Below are 26,214 nucleotides of genomic sequence, written 5' to 3'. Positions count from 1 at the left end.
ATTTAAAAAATAAAAAGGTCACTAGAATCACGGTATGCCAAAGAGGGGTTTCATTGATAGCTGATTGAACCTAAATAAATACTATAAACTGTACGGTAGTAGTAGAAAGCAGAACTGTATAAAAAGTGATGTATAACACCTGCTTTTAGAAGCAGTACGGAGCTGCATGTGGCCGTGGTGGTTTTTCTGTAAGCATGCTTTTTAGTGTTCACTAGTATCAGAATGTGCTTCTATTGGAAAAAGAAAAATAATTAGCAATCTTTCTTATTGATCAGTGAAAACATTACTGTAGTCGATGCTAGTATTACCTTCTACTATGAATGGTATCGTAAGGCAGAATGGAGACACAGAAGTGCCACATCTCACAGGAGCACAAACCCTCCTTTATCCAGCCCGTGTGGGTCAAATGTTTATATGTAGAGATAGGCACCTGAGACAGCTGATGGTTAGGTCCAACTCACATACATTATGTGTTCTCTTTTTTCTTTTTTTTTTTCTTAAATTAAGCCTTTAGAGGAACCAAAGTAATGGAAGATGCATGATGAGAAAATACTCAATATCAGAGATACCACTTCTATGGGTAAATAAGTCACATGTGCTCGATGGTTTACATTTGTACTACAGTTTGTGAGTGCGTTTCTAGCTCTCTACTAAGTGTACATTTCTGTCTACCAAGTGTACTTTCTTCACTAGCAATATTTAACAGTTCATAACATGTTTTTGGTGAGGAAAAGAAAAACAAAAAAAAAAAATCACTGAAAGTGTTAAACCCTTTAAAAAAAATCTTATTTTTATCTTTTTTTCCTTTTTTTTTGTTTTTTTTTTTTTTTTACAGGCTTGTGGTGGCACCAGTGTAATTTTTGAGTGGCCAACATGATTTCAGTTCCATGCAGTCACTCAGTCAGTTCACACCTTGCTGACGACGAAGAAGGACTCGTTGATCCTTCATTTAGAGATTAAAAAGGAAAAATAGTTAAAAATGACATGGCGAGCTCTGACAGACATCTTTCTTTCTCTCTTCATCTTTTCTCTAGTCCTCAGAAGCCGCTGACAGAGTCACTGCTGTCCTTTATGGTCCTTAAATATTCTCACATAAGGACCGCTCTACCATTCGTCCATACAGGCCTCAGCGCCTTTAAGGGCTCGCAGGTAGAAAACGGCTTCTGCTTGGGGAGGACGTGCCTCTCTTTGCGATGCCCTTTTCTCCGTCAGTGTCACTTGTATGGGCGACTTGAGATGCTTGTTTCAACTTTAAGGAAAAATGTAGATTCTATAGGCCACAGGAGACGGATGTTATGATGCAAACCTTTGTTTAGGACCATTATTGGGTTCTCAGTAATATCACACAGCTGTCGATTTGCATGGAATGGATGTGGTCTTCAGATATTCAGCATTCAATGATTTGAAACCACAGTCCATGTGAGTAGAGGCCAAAGCAGAGCCCCCAGTAAAATAAAGTTTTCTATCTTGGCCTAAAATTCACTGGTTTCCACTACTCCTGAATCCAGACTAAGAACTTAAAAACACTGCTTGTTGGGTTTGAAGCTCCCTCTCTAATCACAACCACAGCGGTGTGACGGTTTCCTTCCAAATGAAAAGACTGTGGTGAAGAATGCCAGGGGTCGTGTTGTTAGGAGAAAACAGAGATACCGTCACAGCAGTTATTCACATGAACGCAATTTAGAGAGAGGATGCACGACTTATGCCCACTGGTTGTAACCACAACACACACACAAATTAGGAAAGTGAATTTAGCTGGGCCAAATTATATTTTTTCATTTTTTTTTTTTGTTTACTTGCTATGTCCTCTTTTGTTGCTAGATGAGCAAGCTTGACTAAATCAGCAACTACCAGAAATTTTAGAGAATTCGAGAAGACTTTTTAAGTAAAATGATGATTCGTTACTGCGTTTGAATTGCTGGACATTAAATCTGGTACTCACACAGGATAAAGTAAGTGTTTCTGGCATTATGTCGTGTAAGTATGTGAATATGTACATTTGAAATAAAACATAAACCCCCCAAAATCATAAAAAAAACAAAACTCAAGGGTGGGAAAATTAACTACAAAAATATATACATACACATTACATATGCATATATGATGCATATATACACACATAATGCTATACATATATACTGTCTTTATATATACACTTACATATTACATACCAACGCTCGTCTTATTTGTTGTTAGTCATTGTAACAGACGCTCTTTATCGCCTTCTAGAGAATTGGTATATGGGCAAAATCTTCTATTTTTTCCTTCAGTTTTTCAAAACTCATCTCTTATTTTTGATTGGACATCTCTACGGAAAGGTTATTTTTGTTTCTGTGTAATAGCTGGGTGAAAAAAAACGTCACTTGGAAAGGTAGAAAGAGTTGGTACTTTCTCACAGGTGGGCAGGTCGTCAGCAGAGAGGAGAACTAGGAGCGAGTTAAGAGGGTTTCGGCTGACACAGTGTGCACCCCGCAGGTCCAGCCCAGCAGATGAGTTGGGATATGTGGGGTTGGGTTGCGGGGAGGAAGTTGGCAGGCAGTGATTGAGTACAACAGGAAGAGGTTTGTTTAGTTCCAGATCCGGAGGAAACTGTCCCAGGAGCCGGTGGCCACGGCCATGCCGTCCTCCGTCACCCCTAAGCAGCTCACTCTGTTGTCATGACCAGCTAGCACACCTGAGGGTCGAAGAAAATAGCCCAAAGGTTGGTTACTAAAAATCTGCACACATAGCAAAAGTCAAGAGCCTTTCAAACATAACACCATTAGGTACTCAGACGTTCCATTCCTCATAATATTTGACTGATTAGGTTATGGTGCATTTCTCTCCCGTTGTGCAGTGAGAAAATAAGCACACATCAAGGACAATGCACCTTTTTTATATACAAACAGAATCCAAGATGCTGTGGACACTTGGTGTTTCAACAAATTTGGAATCAAGAAGTGAAATAAGCTAATAATGTTAAATAATGTGAAGTTTCATACCTCGTGGTTCACCTCAATCATAACACAAAAATACCGTGAAATTTTTGCTGCAGTTTTTACTGCAGTCTAAACGTAGGTCAGGAAATCAAGTCTCACACTGTAAATGTAATATTGATGTATGTTCAAAGTGTGTCTTCTGCCTGTATTTCCGTACTTTTCTGTATTTGGGACTTTTCTGGCATCAGCCTTTGGTCAGTGGGTGAATAGCCCCCAGGCAAAAACCAATAATGAGACAATAATAAGTCCGTAGGGTGTGAGGGTGGGAACATAGGGACCAAGTGCCAAATAAGCATGCATCCAAGAGGAAACTACGAAAATGGCGAGCCAGGGAGGAGGGGACGACCTTGAAAGTTGAGCTTAAAAGCCACAACCCACAATCCCACAAAGTCTTCCTTTTTATATGAATATCACATCCCCGTTTTAGCCAAGTGTTTCCACTGACCTAATGGATCTACAACTGACAAGACACATCAGTAAGTTATTAACACAAGCTGAATTATTACTTAAACCAAGATGTTCTCTTCATGTGTCACCTAAAATGAAAGAAAATAAGATAACCAGACTTCAAATGTCGCTTACCTGCACGCTCGCCTTTCAGAGTGTCCCAGACGTTGCAGTTGAAGTCATCGTAACCCGCCAGGAGCAGCCGGCCACTCTTGGAGAAAGCCACAGAGGTGATGCCGCAGATGATGTTGTCGTGGCTGTACATCATCAGCTCCTGGTCAGCACGCAGGTCAAACAGCCTGCAGGTGGCATCATCTGAGCCTGTGCCAAAGGCATTCCCATTGGGGAAAAACTGCAGGAGAAAAGAACCCCATTAAAATCAAGTTGAAGTGAGGAACATGTTGTTAAATCATCATCATATTATGTTTTTGAGGCAGAGGTCTTTTCTTTATGATGCCTTTTTATTGGAACAAATACCGATGTTTAGGGTTAGCAACAATGGCTCTTAAAGCATTATCAAGTCATAATCAATCAGCAGTCCCCAAATCTGTCATCCTTCACACTCTTCATTGCTGCAGTGTGTATGTATGCGTATGTCTGAAGTTTCAGTACTCACGGTGACAGCGTTGATGTCGGACACGTGGCCGGTGAACGATTGCCTGCACATGCCATCACGGATGTCCCACAGCTTGGAGGTGGCATCACAGGCTCCTGACACAAAGGTCTTGTAGTCCGGGCTTAGAGACAAACTCATCACGTCCCCTGTGTGGCCAGTGAAGGTGGTGGCCTGCTGGCCTGTCTCTATGTCCCACAATGCACTGTAAGAAAGAAAGAAGTGGTTAGGTATGAGTGACAAAAGTGTCCCCTTGTTATCATGAAGGCCGAGGTGGGAAGAATACAGCAGAGAATGCCTTGTCTAGCATGGGTACCCACTCTCATGTATTACAGCCATAAAGAATAGCAAAGTGTTTTTTTTTTTTTTTTTAAATCCACACAAATCCACAGCAGCAACATCAGAGTAGGATATGAGGATGAATATTGGAGAGATACTCTTGACATTTTTATAAAATGTGGAGGAGCATCTTCAGTCTACTGTGCAGCATGGAAACAAGAATATCTATTCAATCCTTCTATCATGTAAAAAGCTTTAAAGAGTGGCTGCTCACCAGGTGGTGTCTCCAGAGCTGGTCAGTATCTGGTTATCATCCAGGAAACGACAGCAGGACAAGTAACCTGGAGATAAACAGAGGTTAAACATCAAATAAGAAGAGTTCCCCATGGCAAAGCACTTAACTCTTCTCACTTTGTTGCCTCCCACAATTTTTACTAACATGATAATCCTACACAATATTGCCTAATGCAAGTTTTAATCAGGAGTGATTAATTTTCCAGAAGTTTCTGACGTTAATAAAGCTAAATTTTGCCCTATGTTTATGAAAATAATTTAAAATTTCCATATCTAATGCTTATTTTGTCCTGAATACATTGCAGAGAAATAAAAGCCCACACACTGATCTGGGTAAGTAAAACCTAGATCTTTTTTTTTTTTTTTTTTTTTTAAACCAGGAGACATACATAATGAGCCAGTGAGAACATGAGATCCAGTGGAAAATGACCACAGCTTCTGTAGCTTTTCATTGTTCAATGATGATAATAATAAAACAAATAAATCTACGATAAGTCTAGCTAATTCATTTAGAAATAACAAGTAATAAGCTCAGAATTAGAGGGTCTGTTGATAGGCTCATTTTAATGACAGTATTTCTTGGGTGGCTTTGTGCCTACCTGTGTGTCCGGGCAGCTCTCTGGTGACGCGCACGTTGCCCTCGCGGGTCTTCAGGCTGTATATGGAGCAGATGTTGTCCAGGCCTCCGCAGGCCACATAGTTCCCAGAGGGGGCGTAGGCGCATGTCATCACCCAGGAAGAGCGCAGAGGGATGGCATGCATCTGAGGGTGAAGAGAGCCACAGACATTTCTTTATTTAATACAATAAAGAAGTAATGTTGATCTTCGTGGTTAATTACGGAGTAATGCTTTGAGGTTAAGGTCAATTAGCATTTCTTTCAATCCAAAATTCTGCGTGGGTCATCAGCTGACTAATTTCTGCCACTTCGTCAGTAGAGAAATCAAAGGAAGTATTCATCCAAAAGCTGTCAACATAATTACATCAAGATACAGGTGATGGAAAAACAAGAACTTTACATTTAGTCAAAGGACAGTGTTGTTGCAGTTACCAACATATTTACAACAGTATTGTGTTACTGCATCCATAAATTACAGCCTGTACTCTAAAGTAAACATCTGGACAGTTGATATCAGTTTGACTTTTGGATCGGAGAGATGGTTTGACAAAGAGAAGTGTAAGTGAAGTGAAGCATTCTGTTCTGCTTGTACTACAATTCAGGTTGATTTTAATGCAGCTGTTCTTGTAGATAACATACATTCTATTATCAAGTATCAGTATTCTCACCTTGTTTGTCGTGTAGCTGTCCCAGATGATTAGCTTTCCATCTTGTGAGGCACTGACAAGTAACCTGAAAACAAGTTAAGAACAGCAGCATGAGACAAGGCTGACCCACTGAAAAAACCCCACATAATCTAAAAGGCACATGCACCTGGATCATTAAAAGCAATGAGAGCCAGCCACCTTGCAGACAACTGTGCTGTACAATCTGAATGAGTTTAAGGTGCCCTGTCAAAAAGCATTCAGCGTGAGCTCCCTACTCTTTTCCCCCAGTACCAATTTCCCTCCAATCTTCCCTCTTTCTCCGCTTCCTGGTGGAAGTCTCCTCATCCAGGGAAGCCACTTTTAATGTCCCACTCCATCTAATATTCATTACCCCAGTTATGTGAAAGTCCCTACTGTCGGGTGGAGGTGGAAGCCTGAGGGGTTGGGAAAGCACTAGAAAGAAGCTGAGGTGGGGCAGCAAGAAGGGCGGAAAAGAAAGCCGGAGAAGATGATGAGGTAGAAACAGTCAGTATAGAGTGAGTGTTATAGGTGGTGCAGAAACAGCTGGAACCCATCCCTCCCCCACCGACTGGATGTTTCCACCTCTCCAGGGACAGGAAGTGGTTTGACGGCGCTATGCTACAATCAAGAGGAGAGCCATCATGCTGAAATGTCAGTGGCTGTATACAAAATAAACACTGGTCTCCTGCAGGGTCACCAAGAGGGTGCCTGGCGCACACATACACACTTAACAGAATAATCAGGACTGAACAGCCTATGCATCATCAGCTGCAGGTAGTACCAGTATTTAGCTTTGTGATCAAACACAGTTATACTGAAACACAGGTTTTAGTGGTGGAAAAAACAGAAAACTAATTTGCTTCAATAGAACCAAAGTGTGTGATCTACATTTTCTGAAAATCTACAAATTTTTAACAGAAAAACAACTTTTTGGCTACAACATTTTCAGATCCGTGCACTGCATGCATACTGCTAGGATCAAACAATCTTAACTAATAATTTGGTGCTCATATTGCAGCTAACAGTTAAAAAAAGCAGTTTGTAAGTTTTATTTTAGTAACGACTCAATGCGTGCATATGCACTTTCAGTCCAATCATGGTATCATTTGGAAAAGTGTCAAAAAGGTTTAGATCTTACAAACTGCATCTTTAAGGAAATATTAAATAAGCAGTAGGTGCCTGTCTTTGTGCCCAGTGAATATCATTACTGTGCTTATAGTGAGGGCGTAAAACAGTGCTAGCACTTAGACAGATGTACAGTAGTAGTGGAGGTGGGAGTAGTGACAGTCAATTATGGTGGTATTAGTCATATTAGTAGAATAGTAGTAGTAGTAGTAGTGGTAATAGTAGTGGTACTGGTAGTAGTGTAGCCCCACACCTGGGACTGCCGTCACTGCCCCAGTGCATTGCATTGGGAGACAGATGGACAGAGAGAAAGATAAAGAGTCACAAACATATTAAACACAGAAATAAAACTGTTTAATAACAGTGACACAAGTTGCTAGGGGCCCCTACATTTTTAGGTAACTGTCCCAGTGTATTTGCACTGAGTGTTGCGATTTGACATGCTGCTATAACTGAAATTGTACCATATGTCACATTGGTAATATTACTTAGGTATTACTACTAAGGCAAGACAGGAATTAAGCCAACACCACACTGGTGATTTGATTGTAAAATTCCTGCACTGTGGCTGAAGTTGTGTCCAAGTTTGGTTGAAAAGCAAACCTGCAGACTGTCAGCCCTTGGAGGCACTTTATTGTCCATCCCTGGCATACTGTAGATTTTGACAGTTATAGCCGTTGTGTGTGGTGTAGTGGCAGTCTAGAAATTCAACAGTCTGCTGGCGGCGACAGAAATTAACAGTGCCTCAGGGGGGAAATCACCTTCTAACCTAGTAAGATTTTAATAAAATAGAAAAGAAAATGGGCTAACAATGCTGATTATTATAGCATCTCTTCTTGCTTTTTAAACTAAAAAAAATAAACATTTTTGTGACTCTTGTCCCTGTGGGCCACCATAGATTATTCATGGGAACTACAGAGGACATATAATTGTGCTACAGTCTGTTCAAGGATGAAAAGATACTCAAATTGAAACGAGTAAGCGACCTGTAGCAGCAGAATGCGACAGCACATAGCCAGAACAGGAAAGCCCCAAATCTACACCAACTACTGCATCAAAAATAAAAAGCTGGAAAGACATTTAAATGGGATGTAAAACTGCAGTATTGTAAGGAGTTGAGGGGAAAAAAGTGAAATGTTATCTTAAAATATAGATCGTCTGTCTGCCAAGACAACAACAAAAAAACAGGTTAATTTCCAATCCTGCTCTTGTAGTAATATTATAATAACAATATTAATTGTCTTGTCTGTAGAATATCTACTCTACCTGGAGTCGCTCCCCCAGTGCATTGCATAGATCTTGGCCAGGTGGCCCCTGAGAGTGCGTCGCGTCCGCATCTGTATCCGGCCCACTGAGTCCAGACCAGCTGTGATCTGCCAAAACACAGGAAGAAGCATTAGTGGTGACACTCAAGGCCAACACACTTTTATCACCACAAACACACACACATTGCTGGACAGTGGAGCTGAGGCAGCAAAAACAGACCAACATCACTCAATACTAAACAATGACAAATAATACAGGAGCTTCATATTGGTGTGTAACTTCTGTGTACTACTGAATGGGTTGAAGTTTAATGCATGGTTTTCTCTTTATAGATGTATTTGGGATTGTGAAAATCTGCAACCTCGATTTGTTATACAGAGGTATTCAATATTTTTCATGTTTTGGACCTTTTAGACTAACTTGTCTTGAGCTCTCCCTCCTGATGTAAATATGGTGATTTTTACCATGAAAATTTGTACAACTGCACAGGAAAATCCACCGGTAATTGCTTACACAGTACTCTGTATGTAGAGAGGAAGTCTTACCTGTGACAGAGTGGAGTCACTGCAAGCTTTCCTGGCATCCTGCAACACAACAAAAACCTTAATTATTACGATCAGCCACAAGTTTCAGCTTATTCAGTACCTGTGTAGCTAAACATCACTCATGTGACTGTGCATACAAATAATCTAACAAATAGACACACTGATGAAAATACACTACAAAAATGGCTTCTCAATGAGATGTCTGAACATATGCCACGAGTTATTGCCAATCACAGAAACTGAATATCTCAGTGGTCACAAAATCAGTCACAAAACAGTGGAAACAGACATTTATAGATCTATTTCCCACAATCCAGTTTCTGAATGAGAATGGAGGTGGCTGATTGACAAGTTATATGCTGAGTGCGTCACATCTGAAACCGTGTGAGTCACAGCTTGCAGTGAACAGACAGTGGGACACATGTAATGTACAAACGCATGTACAACACACACACACAAATGTCAACATAAACAAACAAATGCACAGAAAACGTTGCCGTACCCGGATCTGATTGCGTAGTTGCTCGGCTTCCTGCCGCAACTGTTCCAGCTCGCTCATTGTCCCTCTGTGATGTGTTCAGGCCACACTCGGCTCCAAATACTCACTCGGCTGGGAAAACACACGCGCCTGCACCCACACGCGCGCGCACACGCACACACACACACGCGCACACGCACACACACACACGCGCACACACACACACACACACGCACACTCACACTCACACACGCACTCACGCTTTACCAGCTGACACCTGCAAGACAGAGACAGAAATACTATGAGCTCAACAGGCGGACGGAGAGTGAAGGATGGGAACTTCCATCAGACAAACACAGGTATCCTGTATGGGTTGAGACCAAAGGAGGGTGCTGCAAAGGGTGGGGCTGGGTGGAGGCCTGGAGGGTGGCCTTGCTCTTCAAACACCCCCAGTCTGGTTCAAAAGGCCATCTGAGCCAGGCTCTGACCTTTCCTGACTCAATCAGCCTTTTGTGTTGTTGCATTGCGCTGTTTGCTCGGCCCGCCCCAAAGGGCCCCAAACGTGTGTGTGTGTGTGTGTGTTGTATACTGAGGACAGATCCTGATGGTTTATTAGACAATATGTCTGAATGAAAGAGAAAACATAGATGCACATATTTTATCTGTGCATGTGCGAGATGTGAGCATTTATTTAAATGTGTCTGGGTTAAGTGTGTCAGATTGAGCATCTGTTTGTATGTTCATGCGTGCGTGTGCGTGCGTGTATGCATGTGCTACTTGCCACCTCCTTTACCTTGGGGAGCCTGAATGTGGGTCACAAAGCACTTAGACACAACTCAGAAATGTTTGCCCCCCCCCCCCCCCCCCCCCCCCCCCCCCATTTTCCAGGCCAGAAGTCTAACCCTCCGAGATTAAATTTTCAGTTCCATTTTCTATAATTCAACAATTAGACCGAGTCCAGCCCTTCCTCTCCACAGGAAATCATGTTAATCTAAAGAGGGGGTTGTTTGTGCTTTATCTTCATTTTTGCAGAGACCTTAAAACCATTGGGGCCTAGTTACTCACCACAAAATAAAACCCCTTCATTTTACAAACAGCAAATGAGCAACTTGAACAATGATTTGATGTACGTGCTGCTGAAATGGTGCGTGAAAAGTTACTCTTTTAAATTCGTGGTTCACTTGGGTTTTGGACCTGATGCCTTTGGTTCGCTAACACGAGCAAGGATGCCTTGGACTGCTCATCATGGAGTCTTGTCTTGGCCAAAGAGGTCTACGACAGTAACGAGGCACCAGGGACAGCGAGTGTTGCAATGCTTTCAGCTGCCCAGGAGTGACGTCGCTCCCTCCTCCGACTGACGCAACCCCCCTGAAGAGAGGCTCTCAGCGTCAGCTCGCCTGTGATGTGGTACTGCTCTATGACTGCGATGGATCCATTATACTGTACGCCTCTCAAATCTGCCACGTCACACAGAGCGCCTTGTGGACTACCAAAACACCCGATATGACCTTCTACACTCTAAATATTATCCATCGATGTTTTCAGCCTGAGGCTCGTGTCGTGAAAGGCAACGGAGCACACAAAAGAGATGAGATGGAAAATAACGCAGGTGTGATGGAGGACAACACTGAAAAATGTGATGCATTGGAGTGCTTTCCCATCAGTTTGGAGCGAACTGATTTTAGTTCGCAGTGATTTGCTAGAGTGCCACATGAACTTTCTTCAACACACGTGGATACTAAATATTAGTCATTTAGAATCCAAACCAGGCCACTCATTACTGCTGTAGCAAGCAATATCAACTTCAGCCAAAAGAAGCTGCCACACAGATAAATAGTCCCTACAAAAAGGACTAGATACAGTTTACCAAAATCAATTTATAGTCGTAAACCTCAAGGAGCAGCCGTGAGAATGTGTGTGCGCGTCCTTTTTCCAGTTGTGTGACTGGAGTCATGCAGCCAGCTATTCGGGCCGTTGCAGACCCAGAGCATGGCAGAGTATCATGGGCGACAAAGGCAGAGCTGTGTGTTGGAGCGCCCCATTGTTTAGTATGTGGCTGCCAGCTACAGTAGATAGTGCTGCTTGGCACCACTGCAGTTGAATCTCTGAGATTGGCCATAGGAGGCTGTAATTGCTATTGCACTTCTGACACCAAGCAAGCAACCACCCAAATAACCATCCATCCATCCAATGTGTTCAGCCTCATGCTGAAACTCCCAGCAGCCAGCAGGAGAGCGCTGTGTCTGAACTGGGACCATGCAGCTGCCATCTTCATAACTGCAGGTTTGAGACAAAGATGCGCAAACGCAGAAACGTGTGCGCACAGTCTTAAGAACGTGACGCAAAGTGTGTGTGTGTGCCACTAATTCTCTTTCACAAATGTCAGTCATTAGTTATGCAGAGAAGGACGTAGATGCACCCATAATCACCAGTTTGCATTTGGTGTTGTCGAAAAGAACAAAAAGATGATGAAGCTTCACTTCATGTCAGCGCTGCGTTGTCTTAAACCAATGCCAGAGGAGCTTATACATCAGCATTACACATGGCGCTGGTTGTTGATAGTAACGTTATAAAAAAAATACTCATATTGAGCACACAAAATACATTTTAAAAATGTGCCTTTGACGGGCATATTATAAAAAAAGAAAACAGCCTGACATAGAGCTCAAATGATTAGTTGAATGAAAGATAATTGCAACTATTTTGATTTTGATTAATCATAAAATCCGAAACCAGCTTTTTTAGTCTTTTCTGATGGTAAACTGAATATCTTGGCGTTGTAGGACTAATTTTCTGAGACAATTTGAAGACATTACCTTGATCTGAGAAACTGATGGGCATTTTTTTCACCATTGACTTTCTGACATTTTATAGACCACACGATTAATGAATTAATCAGGAGGTAAATCAAAAGAAAAATCATCATTAGTTGCAGTCCTTTTTATAAGAGAATGGTGTGCACATTGTTGTGTAAATTCTGGTTCAGATGTCAATACGCTATTGGCTGCTGCTGCATGTTTTAATTCACATTAACAACTGTGAAAATTATTCTGTTGATCAAATGCCAGGCATCGGTGTGCAGACTTTCACTTTCATTTTTATACCATCCATATACAGGGAGAGAGAGAGAGAGGCGCACAGAGATCTCCTTAACTTCTACATAGTAACGTCACGGTCATCAGAATAGTCTCTAGTTGCAATTGGTGAAGCTTGGCCACAATAAATACAGGAGACGTTGTCCCTTCAGTGCGTCCCTGCTGACTCGCACTTCAGGAGAACCTGTTCAGTCCCATAGCAGATCAAAGAGTTTCAGTCAGTCAAAACTGGAGAAGATTCACATGAGCTCAAACATGATGGAGCCGTGACACCCATCAAGATGTTTTGTATCTCACTTAGAGTTGTCAGCGAGACCACCTGCTCCTTCTGGGTCACATACAGTAGAAAGTCAGACACATCTGCCTTAATCATGACCAGATACTGGAGAGCAGAGCAGCAGGAGGCGCAGGCAGAGCAGCTGCACCCGGAGCCACAGGGGCCCAACAACATGAAATGGTCAGGAACTTGAGGAATTAACGTTAGATCTGAACAAACTCTTGCACTACAGCCTACTGTGGGCTTTGAATTTCAAGAACGTTTATACTTTCTTTACATATTTAGGCACTATGCTCCTTTACAATACATTTGGTACTGGAAAATGAAACTGGTTTAGTCTGTTCTCAAAAGTTACGATCAGCTTAATTTGGAATAAATATGCGATGTAAAGGCTGAAGTCCAACCAATATTGTGCTCTTTTTTTTTTCTTGAACCAAAAGATTTTACACAATTTTAAATTTATGATATACACCACCAGAGGATGCTTAGCATGCTCAGGTACTTCTTAAATGAATATGTTTCAATTTAGTTAAAACTTCTTGCAAACCAAATGAGCCTACGCCTGATGTTGCCTCACAGTTTCTATATGACAGCCAATTTCAGGAAGCGGGAGTGTTCCTACTGGATTTGCCACATTAAAAATTAGCAGGAAGCTCACTACGGGTTTGTGTGTAAAAGTGAAAACTGGATGCAGCAGGGCCGCTCCACCAGGTGGAAACTTGTTCAGGTAACCCACTGACTATTCAAAGCATCCGGAGAATGGAGGAAATACCTGGTGAGATTCCAATAAGGACAGAGGCCACATTTCTTCCTTCTAGTCAGCTGATACTCACATCATATTCTTCATATGTCCTGATTTACAACAGCAAATAAGAAACCGCTTGGAAAAAGTATGATTTTGCTTATAAATCATTATTGTTATTACACAGAGCTGACAGGAACACAGTGAATGGACGTGTGATGACTGTTATGACCTAGTTTGATCACAGGTTTCACCCCACCTACACCAGATGGTTGCAGAATTACACATAATGTAGTCACACATAATTCCTGATCCAAACTACAAGAACCAAATTATGCAGGGCCTGTTTGGACAAGACTAAGATCCTGAGTGGCATCCATGATCTGATATGAGCCACGATCCTTTTACGTGAAAGTTCGACATTTCCTGCTGGTGTAGCCAGCTTACCGCAGGTTGGTATCACTAAGGTGTGGTATAGGTTTGGTAACATACAGCTGTTGATTGAAAGGTCCAGTACATGAGGGCTGGGCAGGATGGTCGAAATTTTCAGATGGATTTAGTCTTGATATGGAAAAGTTACTCAACAATTACATAAAATATTCAATCAACGTCCAATGCAATGAGCCATGTTCCACTTTTTGGCTACTTGGATTTGGAAAACAAAACCTTCAGCAACTCATTTTTGTTAGTTTTCAATTCCAGTTTGTTCAGAATACACAAACATATATAAAACAGTAGCATCAGCTGAAAGTCAGTAAATTATCATATTCATATACTGAATAATTTATAAAACCAGATATTGTCTTTCATTTGTGAAATGTTTTCAGTGTCATCTTTTCTTGACTGTACGGCTGCAACTCTCAATTATTTTCATTAATAATTCAAATACTGACCGAAGACTTAGTCAATAAAATGACATGAAACAGTCACAAAACTGTTCTATCTGAGCAACAGTTCAAAACCTGCCCGTATTTCATTTACATTATACTAATATATGTAGATATAAGCAACAAATACATCACACATATAGAGAAGCAATAAATCCTCACATTTGACAGTTTTTGTTCATTTCATCTTAATGTCTGACAATTGGCAAAATATTTGTCAATTAATTTCTGTTCAATGAGCCATCTGATTAATCAGCTGATGGTTCAGTTTTAAAAGGCTGTATTACAGTCAAGTGATAAAGCTATTCTGAATGAGCAGTGTGTGTTAACTGCTTGCCCAGAGTACCTGAATTATTTACACATAACGTTAAATACATTTTACCAATCAATTACCAAACTATCCACCTTCACGTTTGACTAACTAGACTATTACGTGAGAGCATTAGCAGCCACATCACTAACACCTTTAGGCGAGTATTAACCCTAAATAAGCTGCAGATTGATGACATACATGATTAACTTTTACTGTAACTTCATTCTGCAGCAGGTCGCCGCAATGACTTCAATTAACTATCAACAACAGGAAAGCATCGGCTTCATCATTTAGAGAGACTCTACGTGAAATTAACGTGTATTAATGATCTTTATGAACTGATCCGACAAGGAGATACATCTCTGCTACGAGCAACAAATTGCATGAGCAGCGCTACCAGTTGCCGCTCGGATGAAGGCGGACTGACATGTATATTTAATAGAGAGGAAGATGATGAAGAGGGGGGGGGGGGGGAGACTACGCAGGGTGTCCTTGCAGCTACAAATGAGAAAGCTGCTGTATGAAATGGGAACAGATGAATATGTGGCTACTGGTGGAAGGCTTTTCTTTTGCCCCCGTAGTTCCGCCTGAGGATCATTTGACAGCCTGTTGGGGGGAAAAGGCCGCGTTTGGATAGCAGTGAATTTCCAGCAGTGGAAAGCTGCGCTTGGAGGAGGAGAAAAAAAACAGCATTGAGGCAGTAGTAGCACAGTTATGTCAATAGCTACACTGCTGCTCAGAGCACCCAGGACATTTCTGCATTTCACCCTCGGTGTAAAACAAAACACTGCCGCCCTGAGTTGAGCAGGAAATAGCCCGAAAGCCACCAAAATACCAAGACAAGATCACACGTCCTTACCTGAAACTGGCTGTTTTGGGGGGCTCTGTCCGTCCTTCCGATCCAAGTCACACCGATCCGTTTTCACACGACAACCATGATCCCAGCTGTGAGAGGAATCCCAGAGGCAGACGTGTTAATTTTAAAACAATTTAATCGGTTTACAGAGGCAGGAGAGAGCGCCACTCGGGTCGGATTAGACTAAAATTTTCACCAAGCAAGCTAATCACCACACCCATGAAAGTGGGAACATGGCAACAGCCTACGCTGAGGGGTGCGCGGCGGTACACATATTGATGTTTTGTATAATTTCACCAATATAACTCGTATAGAATATCGATGATTTACTAAGCTTCTTTAAATATACGTTATAGCTCAAAAAATATAGGCAGTAATATTTCCCTTGTGCTTATAAAAATGTCTAAAGTGAGTTGTGTCACCTACGGGCAAAATGGTATCGTCTGTCAGCCCCCTCAACAAAAAGGAACCGAATGGGATACAGGAAACAAATATCAGACCCATAAAGCCTGCTGTGGTAGTAGTGATTCAAATGGACTTTACCTCGGGTTTATAAAGCCACTTCATGGTCAAAAACACCACTGTTTGATTTACTCACATACCAATACATACATGAATAAACCAGAATCGTGAATCTGCAGTGTTAGTACTGAAGCTGGATGTGAGTTAAGCACAGTATTTTCTAGTTTACACTATGAATGCAATCTTTACCATTTGTGTGTTTTATCTTTCTGTTTATTTTGAATATAAAAATAGCTCATAAGCACAGAATATTTGAGTCACTTTATATGTGCAGGGATAACTATAAATTAAATACTGCAGTTTTTCCTATATAAATTTCAAAGGAGCCTGTTATGAGACTGTAATAGCACAGTATATCTGCATGTAGTCATATCCTTTAGAGATAAATCAATCAATCGATTAATCACTCAATCCAATGAGGCCCTACTGCCCTGCATGTTTTAGATGTCTCCCTGCTCCAACACTCATTGGGAATTGGGAAAGACTGGCATAGCTGATTCACAGAAATCAATTTTGACAACTGATTAACAATTTGATTCATCTATCAAACAAAAATGCCAAACATCTTCTGCTTCTGTCTTTGTTTTTTGCTTTGTATTGTTATTTAAAGACGTCACCATGGGCATTTTCACTAATCTCTAACACTCTGTGAATCAAACAATTAACAGTTTAATTGATAAATGTAAAATTTATAGCTGCTCTGGGAATTTGTGATGGTCATCTTCACTATTTTTTAAAAATGTTATACTTGAATAATGAATGAACTTATTGTACCAAGTGATGTGAAGACAATGCAATTTACTACAGAAATATTTTTTTACGGTTGCTATGCTTTTGAAAGTAAAAAATTTTACAGTATACCCTGTAATTGCTCTGAATGCAGAATGGTGAACTTAAACTAGTTGATATTTCCAAACCGACCAAAATAAAAACGTAAAAAGTCAAGAGGTTCAGATTGTGCCAGGAGACAGCTGTGCCAAGTCTCACCCCAGCACACCACGGTTGGCCTGCAGTGGGCCCATTGAAAAGGATCTCTCTCCATTAGGACAGGATGAATTTTTAATGGGTCCAATGAAAGGGAGCAGTGGGATAGGCTTTTCCATATCTCTGCACGAGCCATAATCAATGAAAGGGAAGATGAAAGTTGCCCAGCCCTTGGTTTCCTTTCGAAGTGGCATGGGGTCAGATTAAGTCTAATTGAATTCACACACACACAGCAGTAGTTTAGGTGTGTCAGACCAATTTCCCCCTAAATACATTATGAGGATTAGGATTAGCATGAGAGCAGAAACTTGTGTTGTGGTTGGTTTTTCAGTGCAATCCTGAAATGGGCTTTTATTGAAATACAACACATTATTAAATGCAGCAACGTACAGTACCTGTTACTCACACGTCTGTAGGCGGTTGTTCTATAAAATGGCATATGACTGAATACCCTCACATACAGTTTAGAGAAGTTAGATGACACATAACCAATCATAACCACAAATCTTCCCCTATATCAGAGACAAATAGTCTCACATCCTCACAATAATCATGATACGTGAACAGTTTTACTGTGATTGTTGAAGTGTATAGTGCGGCGGTGTGAACGATAACAGTCTGAAAGGTTTTCGCCCTGACTTGTTTTAAAGATGACATAATCTTGGGTCAGCCAAAGCTTTCTGTTGTGTCATGTCTAAAGTTGCTCAATAAATTTATTGATAATTGCTCAAAGGTGGATATAAATCATGCTGTGTACAATTCGTACAGTGTGTTTTATTAAGCAATGAATTTGTTACAGCAATATTTTTTGTTTCAGACCAGAGATTGATTAACAGGGATTTCTTTTCTTTTTTTAACTACATAGGAAGGAGTCAACTGTTCTCCGTTCTGCCTCTAGTGAACAAAAAGACTGAATTCATTAGCCAGCTGAGAATCAGAGTCAAGGTGTCCAAAAGCACATCCTCGGCCAATCAGGTCCCTTGGCCCATCGCTTGGCAACCAAAAGGAGAGGGAGGGAGCAAATTGACACTGTAAAAATAGCATAGATCAATAGCCTGGTGTCTGAAAAAAAGACACACATGTTGGTAAGGCTATAAATAGCCTCCTGGAGCCTGGAGGTATCGTGTACAGTATCTCAACTGTACTGTTGCCTACAAATGATACAGTTTTGCATCATTGCAAATTCAGGATGGCTTTTGCATAAGTAACAGAGCTCTGAGTACAGTTGCAGAATGAGATAATTTGAATATAAGGGTGGTTTTAGGGCTCAGGAGAAATAACAAGAGCTGACAGCACCATCCCTTCATTACTGTGTTTAGAAAAAGGCTCAAAACTAACAACAGGTTGGTATTTGTATACAGCTGTTTTCTTCCTTCCTACTGTTTGCTATCTGATATTTGAATTATAATGGCCTCTGCTGCAATGATAAATTCAAATGTAAGATAATAATCAATAATGGGCATGGATAAGTTTGCATGCCAGACAGGATTTAGGGTTTAATATCTTACATGAATAACTTGGATGATCATAATGATTCATAATTGCATCCATATGTTATTCAACGGCTTGACGATGAGCTGCGTGTTGTATCCAGTCTTACATATTATCTCATCACGACAATGTCACATTGTTAAAATGTGTTGTACACACGTGTCTTTTGTGTAACTGAACAGTAGAGCACCACATGGCCAAAAATAGATCCATCATGTCCAATTCAGTTTCACAGGACTGCTCAAAAATGAGCCCAATACGTGGGTGATCAAATCAAGTGGAGATAATGGGACGTCAATCTGAAGCAGCCTCTCGGTGCCTATTTTTATCTGCACGTTTCCTTTTTTTTTTTTTTTTTGCCCACATGTGGCGACGCACCCCGACGACCTCCATGTAATACTTCCACTGTATCAAAGGCAATTAAAAGGTGTAGCAACAGTAGAACCTTAAAAGGCTTTATCAGGGCCGTCTTATCCACCAGACATCTCCCGGGGAGGCTGGCCGTTGCCAGGGCAACCCTCACAAATGGCAACTGACGTCAAGAAGGTAGGAGAAATACCAGGGAGAGCCAGAGCTGCTATGCATAATGGATTATTGAAAAAAGGGCCCTCTTGAAGAGTGCAAAGTGACTTAAAATATGCGTGCCTTGCTGGGCTCACCACCACTTCTCCCTCTCTCCCTCTCTCTCTCTCTCTCTCTGTGATGAGGAAAATAGATGTTGACAGTTTCAGGGTTTTACTTGCTGACTGGCAGAGCTTGGGCTTGACTGGCCCAGTTGAAATTATCCATCTTGAGTCAAACCCTGATGATGAACCATCTCCTCAAAGAACACACTATGGTCTTTTTTTTTCTCCCAAGATTGGATCATTTTAATGCCATTTGTAAATCTAAGTGCTCTTGTCCCATAGGGTGAAGTATGTCTGCTGCCGGGTATAAATGATGATCTGAAGCCTCCAAAAAACAAAACTTTCCGTGCTTTAATCAAAATACATGCCTATTTGCACTGCAGCTCAACCGATCTAAACTGAAAAGAAAGAGATCTGGCACATCAGCTATCACCATCCCCAGCAGATCCTTTGTTGGTCACATAACAGGGATCCAGTGACATTCGCGCATACGTTCTCATCACTGCATATCATGTGTTAGTCCAGAGCATAACCGCCAGCATTTTAGTCTGTCCCTGTGTCAGGTTCTTGTCTAATCTCAACCCTGTCGTTGGCCCATGAGAGACTGTCACAGCAGCAGCACCGTGAAGAGCCCTCGTCGTTTCTGTGATAATACCTCTCATGTTGTGTTTAAGTGACACTATCGACAACCGGGACACCAATGGTGCAGTCAGGTTTTGCTCATGGCAAGGGCCAAGCACTGTTGCTATCCGAGTAAATACAGCAGGACAGAAGCTTGTAAATGCAGTAGAGAATTGACTAATAACATGCCGTCACATTAAGTATTCATATTACATGTTCAAAAACCTTAAAATTCCTGTTTGGCTCACTTGGAGAATAGAATAAAATAGAATAGATCAACACAACATATATAACAGAACAAAGAATAGGATCAGATGAGCAATATATTAAGTAATTGGTAATGACGTTAAATTAGAAGTTTAAATGTTTTGAGTGAGCAGAAATGTCCAGGGCTGCTTTTAGAAAAAAAATGTATTTGTTAAAAACAAATATTAACAGGCATGTGTACGTATATGCAGCATGGTTTAAAAGGTGAATAATATCCAAAAAAGACTAACCTTTGACTTAGAGTTCATGTTCTAAACATGCAACGTCATTCATTTTTCCCTTTCAAACATCTGTATTACAAGTTTCTCTGACTAAAAGCACCTGTTAGATGCATAAACTGAACATGAAGGAGTCAATTAGCCAGAATGAGTAGGCTTAAAGCTCGTAGCTTTTGTTTCAGGGAGAAGCTGCAGAGGAAATGTGCAAAGAGAAGAAGTGAGAGTGTTTCAGTCCAGGGGAATCACAGACATTTCTGTAATTCAGGGGTGCGACGAGCAACGCAAAGCACAAACTCATATGCTCTGAATTTGCAAAGAAGTGAATCACAAAAGTCCTGTATGGGAAAGAAATGAAAGCAAGCGAGGAACAACCCTTATGTGCTAATGCCATGCAGCCTTTTCAAATGCCTCCTGTTCCAGCTGCAACACTATGATACCAGATGATGATTAATTTATTGCCATGAGCCCACAATTATTTTGACTTGACATTTTGCTGCACCACAGGTTCAGAACACAAGATAAGACCAAGGTTTTACCACCTAGTTGGTTGAACTCCAAACACAGCCCTCGACATCGGAACTATAGATCAGTATGACAATAAATACCACAGTGTTTCCTCTGTTCATTTTGCAGCTGTGGCTTAACTGTGAGTTTTGGCTCCACACCCATCTCTGTTTTAAAATTACGCTTCTACTGCAGATTTCAGACCATCTTTCGATGCTTTGTTAAAATAAAAATATTGTTCCAAACTGCAGGAAAGTGCTTCTTTGTGCTTCATAAGGATATTTTTCAAAAAAATATAGTTATTCTAATTTCAGATTCACGCAAGCAGTGATTGCAGTAATTTTGATGTGAAAGTGAATCACACATGAATGGAAACAGTGGACAATGTACTCAGGAATGCACACCAAGAAATCTAAATTTAGAAATATAATTAAAGCTTCTCTACCTTTCTCCAGTGCAGAAGAGTAGCAGAGGAAGTGGGCGTTTTCTGCATACGTCCTAAATGGCATGGATTATGAGTCGTACAGAGCGCTGCTGTCGTTTCAGTTCTTCCTTTCAGCAGTGAGTGTAGATGCTGCTAGGAGGAGCAGTAAATGGAGAGACAGGGAGAGAGAGAGAGAGACAGAGAGAGAGAGACGGAGTATGAAGTAGAGAGCTGCTGAGTGGGAGGGTGAGCATATGGGGGGCATGGAGGATGGGAGATGGAGTAGTATTTCTATTAAAGGGACAGTTTCTTTTTATTCAGTACTATAGTTTAACACATCAGAGGATAACTTCCAGAAATTCTCTGTTATTTATGGCAAACATGCTGTGATACTGACTTCCAGGATGGGCTCATGGTGAAGCAACTACACCTATGTCATCTTGATTACCAAAAACATCTACAGTACATATTTCCTTTAATAAAGTCGAAACAGCTCTGCATGTAAGTATAGTTTGTTTCATTGATTCAAAGTAGAGCTGAAGCCTATCCCAGCATGCCCTGGGCGGAGATCTAGTAAAGTGGATGGATCCAAGATGAGGTTACTGAAACTATTTCTTTAAAGGACATTTTAAATAAATGTCAAATAAGTCCTGACATAAAACCCATATACACACTCACCGGGTAGTTTTTAAATGAATTTGATCTGATATAAAGCAATATATGTGTGAACCTCCTCTGACACTGAAATCTGACACAACTGGCCTTTTTCAAGACATTTTGACTTCTCACGGGAGAGAAAAATAAACATTAAAATAAAATGTTCAATAATCTAAAATAATGAAAATAATGATGGCTGAAAACCGTCTCAGGTTCCTAGTATTGTGCATTTTGACCCACTCTTGGTAATAAGTGTGCTTTGACTAATCAAAATGTCTCCTGTGAAAAGTCTACATGACTGTTTCTTACCCGTTATCTAAACTCATTAATGACCAGAGGCTCCTTTCTGATAATGTACAACTGAGTCTTTTCATCACAAACAGTACAAACATTAGGATTGTGCCCTCCTGCCACTACAGCGATACCACTAAGCAATACTCCTATTGCCAATACATTTTGGAATAATTTCTTCTCTTCAGAGAATGGTTGTAAAGTCCATTGGCTAAAATACAATAAATGGGTGCTAATTACTTGCCGTATATATTATCACTAATTGCCTCTTTTGCTAATGGTCTACTGTAGTGTAGTTTTATATATATATTTGTCTTTTGAACCCAGAAGTCATGTAGGCTACATGTTCTTTATTATGTCTACGATACTTACATACAGTAACCCAATTGCACACGATACATTGAGGCTCTGTGGTAACCAGTAGAAGTGACTTAAATGGTTGCAATCTCAAAATTAGGGCAGCAACAATTTCATCTTCGCCTTTAAGATACAACCAGTGACAGAGGATTTCAGGGCTGCACCAGAAATGTGAGGGTGTTAATAGGGTTGTAAATTTCCCCGTCGTGGGACTGATAAAGTAATATCTTATCTTAATATCTTTAACACAAAATTCTTGACAGACATTCACGTGTTTGTTCAAATAAGTGGTTTTTGATACTTAGATGATGCATTGGACAACAAAGGGTCATAAAAGTTACCAGGCTGCAATGAAACAGTTGATATGGCTGAATAATGCTGATGTCTCGCTGGTCTTTAAAAAGGACCACCGTTGTTTCTTCTAATCCTATGAAAGTTTACAAAAAATAGGCTGGCCAAGTCTATGTGTCAACATGAAGCCTTTATTGTTGTTTTATTGTCTGGAAAGAACAGTGTGACTATCATAAAGAGTGCTCTAGATGCAAAGTACAGTACAATAACGCTGTAAACGAGATGCAGCCAGTGTTTTATTTGCCACCCTCCATTAACCGTGAACTATTAGTTCTTTAAGATCCTGGAAAAAAGGTTGTTAAGCAGTCTGTGTTGAAATGCTACTTCCATGCTATTTTAGTCTACACATGAATGACATCCACTCCCATTATTTTTCCAAAATAAAGGTAAGATTTATTTTTTCATACAGTATAAAGAATCTGGTACAGTTATCTAGGCTCAAACTCACTTTATAAGTGCTTATAGAAAACTCTAGCATTTGAGCAAGCAGTATTTGACCTTTCACACAAAACTATTTCAAAACTGATAATTCAAAACCAGGATTAATATCTAATGCAACAACCAGACATAGCTTTGATACATGAAAAATGAAACGGATCCAAAAACATTCCAAATTTTGTTAGAATTCAAACTGACCTTTCTAAACGCACAAATGAAATGACTAATGGCAGAAAAGCAACACCCTGCCACTAAATCATTTAGTGTTGTCCTTTTGGGCTCATTGAGCACTTTAACAACAACCTGAACGCTTCACTCAAACTTGATTCCCTGGGCCAGAGGAAGATCTTTGCTGTAGTTAATCGTGCAGGTTGAACGCCTCATGTACTGCTTCCACGAGTCACTGCCTGACTCTCTTCCACCTCCTGTGTGTTTCTCTCCACCAAAGGCCCCTCCTATCTCAGCACCGCTTGTAGGAATGTTGACATTCACGATGCCGCAGTCGGATCCTTTGGGCCCCAGCCAGCGGAAAACCCGACCCATATCTTTGGTGAAGATGCTGCTGGACAGGCCCTGCTTGACCTCGTTGTTCCAGGCAAATGCCTCCTCTTCTGTCTTGAACTTCAGGACGTACAGTATGGGGACGAAGGTTTCGGTATGGACAATGGGTGCGTCATGAGCTAGCCCGGTGATGATGGTGGGCTCCACATAGTTTCCAGGGCGGTCCATCACCTTTCCTCCGCAGACCAGAGTGCCACCCTGCTGCTTGGCCTTCTCAATAGCGGCCAGATACTGCTCCACAGCTTGTTTGGTGTGCAGGGGCCCATACATGGTGCTGGGATCCCAGGGGTCTCCAATGCGGACTTGTTTGTAGGCCTTGGCAATCCTTTCAACCACTGTGTCGTGAACACTCTCGTGCAACATCAGCCTCCTGGTTGTAGTGCAGCGCTGGCCGGCAGTTCCCACAGATGCAAACACAGCAGAGGGCACGACAAGATTCAGGTCTGCATCCTCAAACACGATGATAGCGTTGTTTCCCCCGAGCTCCAGCAGTTTACGGCCAAACCTGTCCTGCACCATCATGGCCACCATCTTGCCAACATGGGTGCTGCCAGTGAACGACAGCAGATCCACACGCTCATCCTTTGCCATGGCTGTGCCGATATCAGCTCCTCCGCAGGTCATGGCGCAGATAGCACCGGGCAGGTTGTTCTGCTCCAGCACCTCAGCCACAATCCTGGTAACCGCGACACTCGTGAGAGGTGTGGTAGGTGCTCCTTTCCAGAGGCAGACATTGCCACAGGTTAGGGCGATGGCATTGTTCCAGCCGTAGACAGCCACAGGGAAGTTGAAGGCAGTGATGATGCCGACAAGACCAACTGGGTTCCACTGTTCGATCAGAGCATGGCCTGGTCTTTCTGAAGGCAGGATGGGCCCGCCAATCATTCTAGACAGGCCAACAGCATAATCACAGACATCAACGTATTCCTGGACCTCTCCCACTCCTTCAACATAGATTTTGCCCATTTCTAGAGACACCAGGCTCCCAAGGACCTTGATCTTCTTTCTAAGTGCATCTCCAATCTGCCTCACAATCTCCCCTCTCTTGGGAGCCGGAACATCTGCCCACATCTTCCAAGCCTCCCTCGTCTTCTGAACAGTTTCTTCATACTCCGCCAAAGTTGCCTGAGTTACTCTGGCGATCGGCTCATTGTTGGCGGGGCAGTATGATGTGACAACCTCCCCGCTGCCTCCCCAGCTCCCGTTGTAAACACCAGGATTGTCCTCAGACAGGCCCAGCTCTTTCAGCCAAGCGTATTTGGGCTGGCTGATGAGGAGATTTGACATGGCGGCTGACTGCTGGCAGCGGACAGATGCAAATGTAGTTCTCAGAAGGAGCCTGTTGTGCCGGGCAAGGGTCAGAGTGAGGCAGCGCTGCATGGGTGCTGGAAGAAAACCAAGTTAAACATTAATTTCACAAGTTCAGAATTGTTTTAAGAATACTTGTAAATAATTGCTGACGGAACAATCGTACCACAAGGAGAGGATAAGCGTGGTTCACAATTACATAACAGAAAAAAGGTCCTCAAATCCTCACATTTGAGAATCCCGAACCAGAGAATGTTCACCATTTTCCTTACCAGATGTCCAAATAATTGATCATCAAAAGTATAGTTTATTAATTTTATGTCAATTAATTATCTCAGCTCCAGTTCTGTCAACATTCCCAGTTCTGTTTCAGGGGATAAAGAATACACTTTCAATTTCAAAATAAAATAACTAAAATAAAGTTTGCTGTGGTCCAATGCAGGATAGACTAAACAGCAGGTGTTGCCCAAAGACTGCTGGTTTAAAAATAGATGCCTTTTGTCGTAATCCCTCTCTGTGAATGCATTACGTTTCTTTTTCAAGTGGAAACAATTAGTTGAGTTACACAAGATTTTACACACAATATTTTTTAAGCAAGCAAAAATCCACTGCTTGCAGTGTCTAAAGTGTTAATACTTTCTGTGATATGAAACTTTGGGCTGCTCTTCACACACAACTTAACCAGTTAAGTTACCTAAAATATCCACCTAGGCGCCTGCGCAGTTCATCCAACTTTGGACAAGCACGAGGCTGTTGAAACCTCGAATTTACGGGTGATGCAGAAATAAGACGAAACATGAAGAAAGCGTCGCAAAATGTAACCAAAAGATTAACTTTAGGTTTGCACCAAATAGTGCACGTCAGCGCCGTGGTCAGCACCAATCTTGTTAAGTCTGATCGACCGTGACTCAAGGTCCTGACGTTCACACCCGCTAACATCACCGAGCTCACACAAAGCCTTCGATTACACCGCCTGCACAGACAGTGTTTAATTATTCAAAAGTTAGTTTATGTTAGTTATAAACAGTTCTTCACCACTCACGTTGATATCAAGTTCGCAGGGCCACGTCCGCTCAGGAGCATGGAAGTCACTTGATGATTGCGTCACAGCCGA

General features: G+C 41.5%; 2 protein-coding genes across 4 annotated transcripts; both read right to left on the bottom strand.

The window, feature by feature from the left end:
* Positions 1 to 473: 473 nt before the first annotated feature.
* Positions 474 to 21,265, bottom strand: LOC139202317 (guanine nucleotide-binding protein subunit beta-4). Of its 3 annotated transcripts, none has more exons than XM_070831752.1 (11): positions 21,159 to 21,265; positions 15,484 to 15,569; positions 9,335 to 9,587; positions 8,833 to 8,871; positions 8,288 to 8,394; positions 5,897 to 5,960; positions 5,211 to 5,373; positions 4,592 to 4,658; positions 4,042 to 4,243; positions 3,561 to 3,777; positions 474 to 2,674 (listed from the first exon to the last, which is right to left on the bottom strand). In XM_070831752.1, exons 3-11 carry the CDS (start codon positions 9,389 to 9,391, stop codon positions 2,568 to 2,570), a joined length of 1,023 nt encoding a protein of 340 aa, XP_070687853.1. In that variant the 5' UTR covers positions 9,392 to 9,587; positions 15,484 to 15,569; positions 21,159 to 21,265; the 3' UTR covers positions 474 to 2,567. The 3 variants fall into 3 exon arrangements, with proteins under 3 accessions (XP_070687853.1, XP_070687852.1, XP_070687851.1); XM_070831751.1 differs by lacking the exon at positions 21,159 to 21,265 and having other exon boundaries at positions 9,335 to 9,460; positions 9,497 to 9,587; positions 15,484 to 15,647; XM_070831750.1 differs by lacking the exon at positions 21,159 to 21,265 and having other exon boundaries at positions 15,484 to 15,647.
* Positions 21,266 to 22,915: 1,650 nt separating this feature from the next.
* Positions 22,916 to 26,213, bottom strand: aldh7a1 (aldehyde dehydrogenase 7 family, member A1). The gene is made up of 2 exons (XM_070832776.1): positions 26,143 to 26,213; positions 22,916 to 25,177 (listed from the first exon to the last, which is right to left on the bottom strand). Exon 2 carries the CDS (start codon positions 25,170 to 25,172, stop codon positions 23,544 to 23,546), a length of 1,629 nt encoding a protein of 542 aa, XP_070688877.1. The 5' UTR covers positions 25,173 to 25,177; positions 26,143 to 26,213; the 3' UTR covers positions 22,916 to 23,543.
* Position 26,214: the final 1 nt, after the last annotated feature.

The sequence above is a fragment of the Pempheris klunzingeri genome, chromosome 6 (assembly GCF_042242105.1).
Source record: "Pempheris klunzingeri isolate RE-2024b chromosome 6, fPemKlu1.hap1, whole genome shotgun sequence".
Taxonomy (NCBI): domain Eukaryota; kingdom Metazoa; phylum Chordata; class Actinopteri; order Acropomatiformes; family Pempheridae; genus Pempheris; species Pempheris klunzingeri.
This window is presented reverse-complemented; position numbering and strand designations above follow the sequence as displayed.

What these genes read in the sequence shown, in the direction of transcription:
- LOC139202317 (XM_070831752.1), bottom strand. Translation starts at nt 9,391, where the DNA reads ATGAGCGAGCTGGAACAGTTGCGGCAGGAAGCCGAGCAACTACGCAAT. An exon ending in GTGACTCCACTCTGTCACAG is followed by an intron (nt 8,395 to 8,832) that starts GTAAGACTTCCT and finishes GTGTTTTGGCAG; the next exon opens with ATCACAGCTGGTCTGGACTC. An exon ending in CCGACATCAACGCTGTCACC is followed by an intron (nt 3,778 to 4,041) that starts GTGAGTACTGAA and finishes TTTCTCCTGCAG; the next exon opens with TTTTTCCCCAATGGGAATGC.
- aldh7a1 (XM_070832776.1), bottom strand. Translation starts at nt 25,172, where the DNA reads ATGCAGCGCTGCCTCACTCTGACCCTTGCCCGGCACAACAGGCTCCTT.